The 12,499-nt window shown below is 59.8% G+C and overlaps 1 protein-coding gene across 1 annotated transcript in view; it reads right to left on the minus strand.

The window, feature by feature from the left end:
• Nucleotides 1-1,366: 1,366 nt before the first annotated feature.
• The window catches only part of TBC1D10A (TBC1 domain family member 10A), a 28,930-nt gene continuing 17,797 nt past the window's right edge, over nt 1,367-12,499 (minus strand). The window contains exons 2-9 of the mRNA XM_055404732.2: nt 12,291-12,390; nt 8,033-8,140; nt 4,502-4,608; nt 3,808-3,922; nt 3,663-3,728; nt 2,902-3,091; nt 2,625-2,779; nt 1,367-2,173 (exon numbers count right to left, since the gene is read on the minus strand). Coding sequence (XP_055260707.2) covers nt 1,718-2,173; nt 2,625-2,779; nt 2,902-3,091; nt 3,663-3,728; nt 3,808-3,922; nt 4,502-4,608; nt 8,033-8,140; nt 12,291-12,390 — 1,297 coding nt within the window. The 3' untranslated portion in view covers nt 1,367-1,717. The remainder of the gene's footprint in view (nt 2,174-2,624; nt 2,780-2,901; nt 3,092-3,662; nt 3,729-3,807; nt 3,923-4,501; nt 4,609-8,032; nt 8,141-12,290; nt 12,391-12,499) is intronic.

Below are 12,499 nucleotides of genomic sequence, written 5' to 3' on the forward strand. Positions count from 1 at the left end.
CTCATTTCCACATCAGGGCTGGGCTCCGCTCAGGCATCCTCAGGCCTGCAAAGACCCCGGCACGCACAGGCACGAGCACACAGAGGCTGGCCCTGCAGCAGGACAGAACGTGCTCCAGCGGCCCTTGCCTGGCCCGAGCATCCGCAGGCCCCACTGCCAAGGCTCCGAATCAAACAGGTTAGAGCAGGACTCGGGTCTAATGGACCCAGCAGGTCTGAGCAGGCCTCCTGCCCGCTCAGCAGCCTTTATGGTAGGCGGATGGAAGGGGGGCGGCACCTGCCCTCTCTAGACTCTCCAGCTCGGTGGGTCCCCATGGAACACCGCAGCCACCGCATCCTGGCCAGTCCCTTGGAGGGCCGGGGAGGGGAGTGTCCTCTGAGGTCGAGCCCTCATCTCAGGGGCAGGTGGCAGTGGAAGCCACAGGGGGGAGCGGCGAGAGGTGAGAAGTAGTTGGTTTGCCCTGAAAAGTTTATGTGACCCTTGACCTCCTCAGCCTCAGTATCCCCTGTTCTACCAGAACAGGGTGTCCCAGGCCAAGGTTGTAGCCCTGCGATGCCTAAATGCTCCCAGGGAGGCTCTGCTCCTCCCTCCCTCTCCCTGCGATCCCCACCCCGCCCGGCCCAGCCTGGTGGCCTGCCAGGAACAGCCACTATTGTTTGACTGGAAAAGCTGCTTCCTCAGCAGAAGGGGGGCCTCTCCCAGGGACACCCTGTTCTCACCCTTGCTGGTCACCACACTGCCTGCCTGGGTCCTCAATGCGGAGTCAGGCTGCCCTAGTCGGGAGAGGTAGCGAGGGGCTCTGGGTCCCAGTCTGGATCGGCTTCACATTCCCACTCAGCTCCTCTGCTTCCTTCTCTGTAAAACGGGGACAGGGATGAAGCCCACCCAAGCCGCCAACCAGCCAGCCCAGCCTGGCATGTGCTCAGCTCAGTAGGCGGCCAGCGGGCGCCTCGTATCACAGATTCAGACTTCACCCTGCACCCCTCTAACTTGGATGGAGGCCTGGGCTAAGCATGGGAGGGCAGTTCTTCACAACCACCCACCCTTGGCACCAGCACCCGGCCCAGAACGAGTACCTTACTGGGGCCCAAAGTGGCATCCAGGCCAGCCCCTGGAGGAGGAGGGCTCCAGAAGGACTTACGCTCCAGAGGCCCTCCCCTGTGTGTCAGGCAGGGATCAAGGCCTGGGGAGCAGGCCCTGCTCTGCCTTAACCCTGGTGACCCTCACCCATGGCAGGCAGTGGCCATGGGCCGGGGGGGATGGAGTAAGGGAAACAGGCTTAGATGGGGGCCTCTGCAGGGTGTGGAGGAGAGATGCTGAGCCCTAGGGGTGGCACCCCCTTCCCAGCCCCAAGCTGCACACCAGCTCTCTACACAAGCCTGTTTATTTCTGTACAAAACCATGTCTCTATTTTACACAAAGAACCACCCCCCCCACCTCACATCCGTGCCCTGGGGAACATCCCCCCAGGAGGGGCTGGGTGAGGCCCCACCCATCGGCGTGCACTTCTGCCTGCCCTGGCTGGGCCGGCCTGAGCTCCACTCTGGAGAAAATAAATAAGGAGACTCAGGCAGAATCTGTGCTGGGCCAGCCAGACTCTCTGCCGTCCAGGGCCAGGCAGCGGGCCCTCGGAGGGCGGGCGGGCCCTGGAGTGTCAGTCAGTCGGTGAACCGTGTGGTATGTGGAGACCCCAGCCCAGGGGCCTGAGCTGCCAGGGTTACAAGTAGGTGTCCTCACTCTCCTGGGATGTCAGGCTCTCCCGGGAGTGGTGGTGGGCTGAGTCCTGGGGAGCCAAGCCCTGGGGGTCCTTTGTGGGCACATCCTGTGGGGGAGATGCGTCTCCCGTGGCGGCCGCTGCCTTAGCTTGACTCGGGGTGGGGGGACGGTCCTGCTGCCCACTCTCCTTGGCCGGCTTCCGCGGCTCCTTCTGGACCTGCTTGGATGTCTTGGACTTGCCTTTGGAGCCAGAGAGGGGGGCGTCCGGGGGCAGGCGGATGGACGGTGAGGGCTGCAGGCTGGGTCGCGGGCCCGGCTCTGCCTCCAGGATGGCCTTGGCGCCATGCAGCCTGGGCGGAGATGGGCACTGCAGCTCCCCCCGTGTCTCCTGCCAGCGCCGCAGCTGGATGAGGTGCTCACGCTCGATCTGGCGCTCTGTCACTGGCAGCTCCACCACCTGTGGGGCGGCGAAGGTGGCGGGGGGGTCAGGAAGAGCCATCCCTTTCCACCTCCCAGCCCGGGCCATGCGGGCTGACCACAGGACGGTGGTCACAAGCCCCAGAGTGACTGCCAGGTGAGCCAGGCCCTTGAGGCCCACCGCCTCAGAGGGGAAAGCCATGAGTCCTCCTGCCTACCTGTGTGTCACCTCACTACAGCCCCCCAGAGACAAAGACCCACAGAAGAGAGAAAAACGGGAAAATAAAGCCAAGGCTGTAATGGGTGGGGGCCGCACCCACTCTCACTCCCTCTAGGTGGGTCTGGGCCTCGGTGCCCACTCTCTCCTTGTTCAGACAGAAGGACGAGGTCTGTCCACACTGTCCTGGGCTGCTGAGCACAAGGCCGCAGGCCCCCACCAGGGCCCTCAGTCTCCCCCTCCCTCCGGGGGTGAGGGGCAGGGGTGGCCGTACCTCCTGGACCAGGAAGGCCTCCTGCATGACCTTGGGGCTGAGGCTCCGCAGCCGCTCGATGGTCTCGTACTGGCCTTGGCAGCCTCGGACCTTCTCGGGGGAGCCCAGCGCCTGCTTCAGCAGCACCAAGCCCACACGGAAGATGATCTTGACTCCTGTCGGGGGGCGGGCAGTGAGTGCGGGTGGTGGGGGCTGCTCTGGGGAGTTTCTCTGCAAACAGAGGCCCCCCGTGAACTGGACTGATGGCAGGGGTGCTGCCCCGAGCCCAGCCTGGTACCTTCACAGAAGAACATGTCCCAGACACGCAGCACGGAGCTCCAGGGCAAGGTGCGCGAGAAGGCACACATGAACCACTCGGTCATGTAGAGCAGCGGGTCGATCTTCTGCTGGCTGAGGTGCTTGTGGGCCACGGGAGACACCTTCTGCAGCAGCGAGAAGAGGATCTCCCCGTCCAGCTGGATGGCCTCCTGGGGGGACAGGGAAGCCACCAGGCCGTGACTGAGGGCCCGTGGCAGCCGCCCCTGGCTCCTCAGGCAGCTCACGCTGCAGGGCGCCAAGCTCCTGCTGGGTGCTGGGGGTGCGATGACAAGCACACCAGACACAGCTAGTCCCCCTCAGCGAGTGTGCCGTGCAGAGAGGCAGACAGACAGGAACCACAGAAGCATCGAGAGCCGAGGGAGCAGAGGGAGGGAGGGGGCTAAGTGCCCAGGGCACAGCAGGAACAACCTGGGGGGCGTGTGCCTGAGGCCCCTCCTGTCAGGTCAGGGAAAGCTCCGATGGGCTGAAAGCTGAGGGGAAAGAAGGGTTATCAGAGGAAGGAAGGGGTGGAGGATAAAGCCTATTCCAAGGCCAAGGCAGGAGAAGCGTGGTGCCCTGGAGGAACAGCCACAGGGAGGCAGAGATGGAGGGAGGGTGGAAGAGGGAGGTCTGGAAGGACTTCCATGGGCACAGGGATGGCTGAGTTAAGGCCTGGAGAGGCCACAAAGGTGTCAGGTCTGGGGCGGGTCTCAGGCCAGGGCCAGGCTGGCAAGCACTCACCAGCTTCTCACTGTAGTAGCCAGGCAGGTACTTCTCACAGATCTGCACCAGGCACCAGAAGGCTTGCTGTGGGCACGAGAGATGTGAGACCTGGCTGCTGGGTGTTCCCCGGCCTCCCGCCCGCCCGCCCATGGCCTCGGGGTACCTCGGCGGGCATGTGCATGAGCAGCACGGCGGCGATGGGTGCCTGGGCCTGGCAGTAGCCCTCCTCGGGTCGGTACAGCGTGTAGGCCTTCAGCACCCGGAACAGGTCCTGCTGGCTGCGGAGAGGTGAACGAAAAAGGGCTGACCCACAGGGCTCACCTGCGCCCCACTGGGCCAGACCTGACTCAGAGGCTGCACTTCCCTGCAGATTGGGGTCACGAGGGGTCAGTCCCCCACTGCAGCCCCTGTACCCTCCTTTGACAGGTGAGGGCGGAGACTCAAAAAGAAAGCGGGGAACAGGGCCGGGGTGGGGCGTGTGAGCCCTGGCTTGGCAGCTGTGGCCCCTCAGCCAGGCCAGCCCCGTCCCAGGTCTGTCTCGGCCCTGGCCTGGCGGCCACGTCTCTCCCCTCCTGCATACCTTGTGCCCACCCAGCTCTCTCCAGCCTTCTTCCTCCCCACTCCATCTGTGCATCTTCCTGTTTCCAGAGGAAGGCCAGGCCAGGTGAGCCTAGCTCTCTGGGAAGTTCAGGATGACGCTGCCCCAGACCTAAGAGGACCCATCAGACTCAAACCAAAGACGGAACTAACAGCGCAGTCAGGACCCTCCAGCTTCCGGAACCCCAACGTGCCGCCAAATTCATTTTACCTCCTCTCTCTGAGGGAAAGGGACAGCCCACAAGGCCCAGCCTGCTCACCCGTGGCCCCCCCGGGACACAAACATCTCGTGGAAAGGGAACTGCCGGTGCAGGTCACGCTCAATCACATCCAGCCACTTGGGATCCCCAGGGGACATGTCCAGCTCCTGGAAGCAAGGTCAAGAGCGTCTCTTAGGAGTTACGATGGCTGGGAGGATATCACTGTCCCAGATTGTGGAGGACGCCCCATTACCAGGGACAATGTCCACCCAATCCCATCCTGACTGGGCCTCCCCGAGGACAAGTCAGGAAGCTTGGGTAGGGCAGAGACGAGCAGAGCAGAGTCCTGGAAACCCTGAGGGGCTACCTAGGCTCCAGGAGGAAGACCCACGTGGGTAAGAGTGCCTGACATAGCTGTGGCTTGAGGTAACCTCCAGGCACTTCATTCAGGACTCAAATACCTTGTTATCCCCTGAAGATGGACGGCAACTTGGAAGCAACGACCCCCACCTGGGAGCACCGCCCTGAGCACTCCCGCCTGGGAGCACTTCCCTGAGCACTTCCGCCTGGGAGCACCGCCCTGAGCACCCCCAACCTGAGACAGCACATGTGGGCCTCGCCAACTGTTCTCCGCAGCCCCCAGAGACAGGGCCTGTCGTTACACTGTTCACAGGTGAGGAGCTGAGGGTCAAAGGAAAGCCACTTGTCTGATGCCTTGTGGCTAGAAAAATGGTGCAGCTGGGTCTGGAAGCCAGGCTGACTCAGAGCTGTCAACCCCAACTCCTGAGCTACCCACCTCCCTGTACAAGCGGCGCCACCTATTCAGGAAGCGGGTGTGTGTGCGTGTGTTTGTGTGTGTGTGCATGTGTGTGTGCTGCTGCACTGAGCAATGTCATGACATCTGTCAAACCATTAGCCTCAGAGCAATCTCTGGGTGCTGGGGTTGCAGCAAATTTTTACTCTTTTCTTTGAACTTCCGTGAACATTTTTGCATGAGTTCCATTTATGAAAACAAAGCTACTACACAAAGAAAGATCCTCTCTCAATTACTTGAAATGTCCTCTATCTTACTTGCTTGTTGGTTACAGGGGTATATGTTATTTGTCCAAACTCTCTGAACTATGTGCTTAAGATCTGTGCACTTTACTTTATGTAATTTCATACCTCAGCTTTCAAAAAAGAAAGAAACAACTCAGTGGAACGGATGCCTGGAGGGCTGAGCAGGGAAGCAGACAGAGCCCTCGTTGTCTACGTGCTGGGCAGTGCAAGGAGAGCCCCAGGAGGAAGGCTGGGTCCGCAGCAAACACATCAGTGGGTGTAGGCCCAGGCCCCTGCCTGGCAGGTGACTTCATACAAGTCCCTTTCCCTCTGTGCCTCCTCAGTGGGGGTGTCCCAGGGTGGAAATAAGGGCCCTAGGGTGTCAGGTAACTTGACACAAGAGGGTAAACACTGAGACAAATAGTTGATGGAGTCTGGAGGCTGGAGGGAGGAGGGAGGGGCCTAGGGTCTGGACAGTGGGCCCTGGAGCAGGGGCCCTGAGCAGCTAAAGATGCACACACGCAACCTGTGCAATGGGGCCGCTAGTGTCCCAGGCACCCTGCAGGTCAGGACGCTGTCCTGATCTGAGACACTGACTTGAGTACAGTGCAGGTCTGCTTTTGTCAGGAAGGAAAGGAGGGTCCCACAAGTTCTCCTGAAGGTTCCACTGAGGTGCGGACCTGGGAACCCAAGGTTCCTAGAACACGCTCATTGGGTTCCTCAGCTGCTTACGGCACTCAGCCACACAGGGTCACCACCCCTCAGGAAGGGACAGGTACAGCTGAAGGGCCTGCAGGGAGAAAGGGTGCCGAGAGTCCAAGGCAGGTATGGGCCACTGGGGGCAATGCAGCTACCGCAGCCCCCCAGGGAGCCTGCAGGTGCTGGTGCCGTCATAAAGGGAAGCCGGAGAAGAAAACCAGAGAAGAAAAAGACTGAAAGGCCCTGTCCTGCCTGAGGAAGGAGGAAGAAGTGGCCAGCGCAGAGGAGGAGGAGCTGCCAGGGTGTGGAGCCTGTGCTGACGGCAGAGGCTGGGGTCAGTGTGGGCCTGTGGGGGCAGAATTGCTACAGCACAGCCCCTCGCGGTGCCCCTGCGTCTGGGCTCTTGTGCCCCAGCAGCCGGAGGCAGCTTCTTCTCTCCCCGTCTACTTCCTCCACCCCACAGGCAGGCAGAGTCCCTCCTGCAGTGCTCACAAACCACTGTTCTGGCCCCCGGGACTGCTTCGGGACCTTGCCACTAAGCTTCAAAACATCATGAAGGACTTTCTGGGCCAGTCTACCTCCTCCCACAAGCAACCTTCTTCAGACCCCATAGAGGTGGCTGACCCCTCTCGGGATGCACCACTCCCCAGACACACACAGCACAGAGAGCTCTGACTCCACTGCTCCTCAGATGCGCGCACGTCTGCTGTGGAACCAGGAGGCTGACCGGGCCCCCGAGCTCCCTTGGCTCTCAGGCTGTGCTCTGGCAGCGAAATGTAACCTAGGGCCTTGGTGACACTCCCACCCCACCCCTGAGCCTCCTGCCAGAAGGCAGCCCCCTGACATAGAAATGATGTAGCCACAGGGAGGAAGACTCTGGAGCCAAGAGGCTGCCTGAGTGGGCATGATGTCAGTGCTCTGTGGCACAGCCCGATCCCTGATTCAGGCCTGCCCTCAGCCAGACACTCCACCAACCCTGTCCCCAGGGCCACTCTCCCCACCTCCCGGTCTACAGCAACAACTCCAGGAACAGGTTTAGCGGGAGAGGGCTGTTCACTGAAGCATGAATTTTGTCAGCGGGAGCTGCTGACTGACAGCTCTCTCACTGCCTATCATCAGTCCCAAGAGGCTGGGAGATGCCCTGAGGCCTGGGGCCAAGTCTGGCAGGTGAGCTGGGGCAACCCTGGGAAAGCCAACTGACTCCCCAAGTTCCCTAGAGGAGCAGGCTGGAGGAGCAGCCCGGGCCAGGGGGACCCCAAGAAGCCTCATGAATGGAGGGGTGTTCTTCACCTTGGCAATCTGGGGTGGGGAGCAGCAGGAGGGGAAGGCACAGCTGTCAGAGGGTATCCCGTCTGACCCCTGACTGGCTTCTAAACTCTAAGGACACTGGTTTGGCTCTGCCACCCCCAGAACAGACAAGCCCATAAGCAACATGGGTGAACCATGTCTAGCTGGCTTGGATGAGGCAGGAGAAAGAGTAGAAAATGGGAAGTCAAAAGGTGTTAGGGTCCTGTGACCCTACTGGGCAGCCTCCGAAGGCCCAGAGCTCAGGCCCCAGCTGGTCAGGGAAGGGCTCTGAGTGTCCCTCCCAATAACCAAGAGCTGAAAGGTAGCCCACGAAGTCCAAGAGAGCAAACCTGGGTGGCTGTCAAGAGGAAGAGCTGGAACTGGGGGCTGCCAATCTGTCCACCCCACTGAGGCCTGCTCAGGGCTGGCGCCTCAGATGAGCGGAGCCCCTGGAGTCATAGACTGACCAGGCCTGGCAGTCGGCTCTGGAGGGGAGAGGTCCCCTGAGCACAGAGGATCACCGCCCCCCGGAAGATGTCCAGAGACAAGGAAGGGAGGGCAACTCACATCGAACTTTCCAGGGTTCTGCTGCAGCTTCACCTTGCCTCCTGACAGATACTGCCACGCACGGCCCCGCAGAGAAGGTGGGATGCCCTTCTGGCACCGCAGCCGGATCTGGAAGTCAAAGGGAGACCACGCCTGTGCATCCAGCCAGGCTGCCCGCTGCCCCCTCCCCAGCCCCCAAGAGGCTGGTGCTCGTCAGGCCTTCAGTGAGCACGGGGCAAGAGCAGAACAGGGTGGAAAAGAGGACTTCACCCCTGTTGCTCCAACACTGCACCGAGTCTGCTGCCACCAGGTGATGGCAGTGGCCCCGTGTTCCCTGGTCCAGTGACAGCACAGGGATTCTTGAAGTCCACACAGGATTATGAATCCCCATCTCCATTTTCTGAATCCAAATGGAACCAGACAAGTTAGAGGAACCCCTGGGGTATCACCAGGAAGGGATCTGCATAATGTGGAACATGGCTCAGCCGCAGAGAAAGCAGCTCACAAGATGACTCAGAATGTACCCAGAGACCTGTCCTGGGCAATTTCATGGGAGTCTTTAAGTAGCCGTGTGGCAGGATACATCCAGCCTAGAGAGGAAAGATCTCAGCAGAATTCAGGAAGAAGACAGGAACCGATCAGAATGGCTCCCCCTTTGTTTGGTCAAGAATCCCCTCTCTTCTGCTCTCCCTGACCCCGAGCTCTCACAATTTCCAGACCAGGGTGGAGGCAACTGGTCTGAGTGTGAGTCCTGATCCCAGGCTAAACTGGCACCGGCCTTCCCCATCACGGGCTGGGAGAGGAGAGGGAGGAAGCGTCTGGGGAGCTCACGACCCAGAGCTGGTGCTCAATGCATACACTTGTTCTCTTCAACAGAAAACAGGCTTCCACCGCCAAAACCCGGCACGAGAAAGCATCATGTGTTTCACAGATGGGGAAACTGAGGCACGGAGTGGAGACAATATTAAGGTCATTCCATCAGGGACCACACCGACTCCCAGCCACACTGCACAGGCTGGAGGACCGAGCCCTGGGTGCTCACTTCTCAGGTCTCTCCAAGTCACATGGGGAGACAAGCTTCCTCTGGGCTTGAGGGCAGAGTGAGGCTCAAAGGCAGGTGCCCTGATCATCCTCCTTGACCTCAAGGCCAAGGGTCAAGGAGATTGAGGACAAAGGCAAAGGCACCATTCCTCTGGAAAGAGGGTGGGGGACTGTCCAGTGACACTGCCCTCGGCCCCTGCACCGAGCAGCCTGGCCTGGGTGGAGATGGGAGCTCAGGGCAGTGGGAAGTGGGCGGTGCCTGGGTGATGAGTTTGAATCCAGCGCTGACCTCAGCCATCACCTCTCATCAACTGTGATCAAAATGGCGACAACTAGGATTCTATCAGAAGTGGTGCAAGGGGCACATGCCTAGCACAGGGCCCGACACGGCCAGTGTTAATAAATGATGGATTCCTCTCTGCCCCTCCAATCCTGGGAGGACACCTGACTCAGAGGTGCTGGGCCCCGGGCTCACTCCTAAGTCCCCTCATCTGGAAACCCCCTGAGAGAGTCCCCTGGGAGGCTCTCCGAGGAGGGAGCACAGGAGGCCTGGGCTTCCTGATGACCAGCACAAACAAGAGAAAACTTTCCAAGGGTCAGAGGGAGTCAAGAACCAGGAAGGAGACAGGCAGGCAGGCTGAGGGCAGTGGGGGAAGAGCAGAGTGGCTGGTCAGAGGAGCCAAGTTGCACTTCTGAGACTGCCTGCAAAGCGGGGAGAGGAAGGGAGCAGAAGGGACCGGCCTGACTCCATGGACAGTTTCCCACTGCTGTGGGACCGGGGTCTCCTGAAGAAAGCCACGTGGTCTGGGCGGGCTTTGGCGAAGGGGTGCACATGACCTGAAACCACAGGCCCTTCAGGCTCCCCAGGGCCAAGCTCAGCTGAGTCGGCCCCCACATGTCATTGCAGCCCGATCACCCTTGGTCTGCTCAGGACTGAGAAGAGTCCAGGAAAACCTTCAGTCCACTAAGCTCTCAGAGCCACCCGGCCTCACCCAGGCCCGAGGTGGGGGAGGTGGGGATGGACAGCTGGGAATACAACCAGCTTCCTGGGTGGCTCAGTGGTAAAGAATCTGCCTGCAATACAGGAGATTTGGGTTCGACCCCTGGGTCAGGAAGATCTCCTGGAGGAGGAAATGGCAACCACTCCAGTATTCTTCCTGGGAAATCCCATGGACAGAGGAGCCCGGTAGGCTACAGTCCATGGGGTCACAAAGAGTCGGACACAACTGAGCGACTAACCTTCCCGCTCTGGCCTCTGTCATCTTCCTCAGCTCAGGGTGCTGGAGATGATAACCTCATAGGGAAAGGCAGAGGTGGGGATAAGCAAGGGTAAAGCCAGAGACAGTGCTCAGCAAACAGAAAGCACAGGAACTGCCATTATCTGAGGTAAGGCCTTGGGAAAGGAGAGTTCTGATGACAACTAAGAGAAGCCACACCCAGCCTGCTGAGCTCAAGGAGGGCAGGGCAACCTTTAAGCAGAGCCCGACAGGGGAAGACAGCATTCCAACCAGCACTCTGTCTCTCTGCAGGGCCTGGCCGGGTCCCGGGGACTCAGGATCAGTGCAGCGGGTCTGGATCCACTTCTGGGTGCAGGTGTCATCCTTCCTGTGCCACCACCTCCCAACCCAGCTGGCACAGCAAGGCAGTGAGAGCTCCGGGGCCAGAGTGGCAGGAGACAAGCCGTGTACTAGGGTCCCTGGGGAGGGTGGAGTGCAGCCTCCTCTGGTGGCCCTGGGTGGGCGGGTAGCCCTGGTCTCTAACCGCAGTGCCAGGGAAGCAAAGGGGAAGAGGAAGTGATGCTGGAGGCTCTGCAGAGAGGAGCTCCCCACGGCTCCCCTCTGGAATCCCCATCTGTGAGGAGGCGGGGGTAAGAATGCCACAGCCATCTCCCTGCCAGCCACAAGTCACCTCTGCAGATGGTGAGAGGAGCTGAAGCTCAGGGTAAAGGCCCGAGGGCTGAGGAAGCAGGAAAACAGACCCCAGAGTCAGGTAGGAAGCAGCTGGGCAACAACTGCCTTAAAAAAGTGTTTTTTAAAGTGAAATTTTTTCTAATAAGCAAAAAATGAAAGCCCCAAAGTCCACATAGAACAGTAAGAAAGACCCCCAGAAAGAGGGTCTGGGTGTACCTCTCCTCCCACGGGCACAGGGCTTTACAGGAGGAACCTCACAACAGGATGGTCATTCCCACTTGAGCAGGGAAACTGAGGCTGGGGGAATGAAGTGATTGCCCGAAGTCACTGACAAGCCATGGGCACGGAGAGTGGGGGCTGTGTGGCTGAACCCAAGCCCAAATGTGACCTTTGGCCCTGGGTTTCTGCTAAGCCCTACAGCGGCTGTGCCAGCCTGGCCCAGACCAGCATGTCAGCTGACAATGCAGGCCGGCGGGGGCCTGGGGTCACTGTGCGCTGGGGACTTGTTCAGAGAGACCCCAGCTGTGGGACTGCGGACAGGCCTCTGCTCAGCTAGGGAGTAAGCAGATCCTGCTAAGGTGAACAAGAGTATCAACACACATGTGGTAGACAAGGATGTGCCTACAGTGGGGCAGAGCTGGCGCTAAATACAGCCCACCAGAAAAGAACCACTGGTATTTTCATTTTTATGAGACCATTAAACTGTGAAGTCACTTTTCCTTCTTTTTGCTTTGGCTAGGGGACAAGAGAGAACTAATCTAGATCGAATTAATCTAGAAGGTAAAGAAGGCCCCTTATTGTGGTGGCGAAGCATGCAGGCACTAAAGTTAGACTCCTGAGTTCAAACTTTGACTCTGCCGTCAGTCATAAGTGGGGATAGCACCACCACCAACCCCACTGGGGTGCTGTAAGGATGACCCAGCTAAGTGCCCGGCACGCTGCGTCAACATACATTAGCCACTATTAGTATATCAAGTCCTCCCCTAGGTGGTTCAGTTCAGTTCAGTTCAGTCGCTCAGTCGTGTCCGACTCTCCGCGACCCCATGAATCACAGGCAGTAGTAAAGACTTGCCCCAGGAGCACTGAAGGAAAGCTGCCTGAAGGGCCTTCAGCTGAGGGCAGCTTTGAAGTGTGACTCGAGGAAAGAATTCTGCATGAGTCTGCAGTCGTCTGGGAGGACCAGCTCCTGTCCCCGTTTCCAAGCCGGTGGGGGGACAGCGGGCGGCTGGAGGCCCTCCTGCTCCTCCAAGTGATGCAGTCCCTGCCTCTTCAGCCTGTGCCTCCCCCACTGCGACTCCCAGCCCCAGGCCTAAGGCCAGGCCCCTCACCTTTTTGTGCTTCTTGGCCATCCACTTGTCCCAGTTGTTGAGCATGTCCAACCACTTGGACTCCCTCTGCCTCAACACCTCCAGGGGGACTTCCTCCAGCCTGTGGAGCAGAGGGCAGGGTCCATCAGAGGTGCTGAGAGAAGCAAAGGCCCTGGCTGAGGCCCCAGGTACCAGCCTGGTCAGTCCCCGTCCCTCCCGCTGCCCCTCAT

Source organism: Moschus berezovskii, chromosome 19 (assembly GCF_049115385.1).
Source record: "Moschus berezovskii isolate FMDL1 chromosome 19, NW_MosBer_1.0, whole genome shotgun sequence".
In the NCBI taxonomy this organism is placed as follows: domain Eukaryota; kingdom Metazoa; phylum Chordata; class Mammalia; order Artiodactyla; family Moschidae; genus Moschus; species Moschus berezovskii.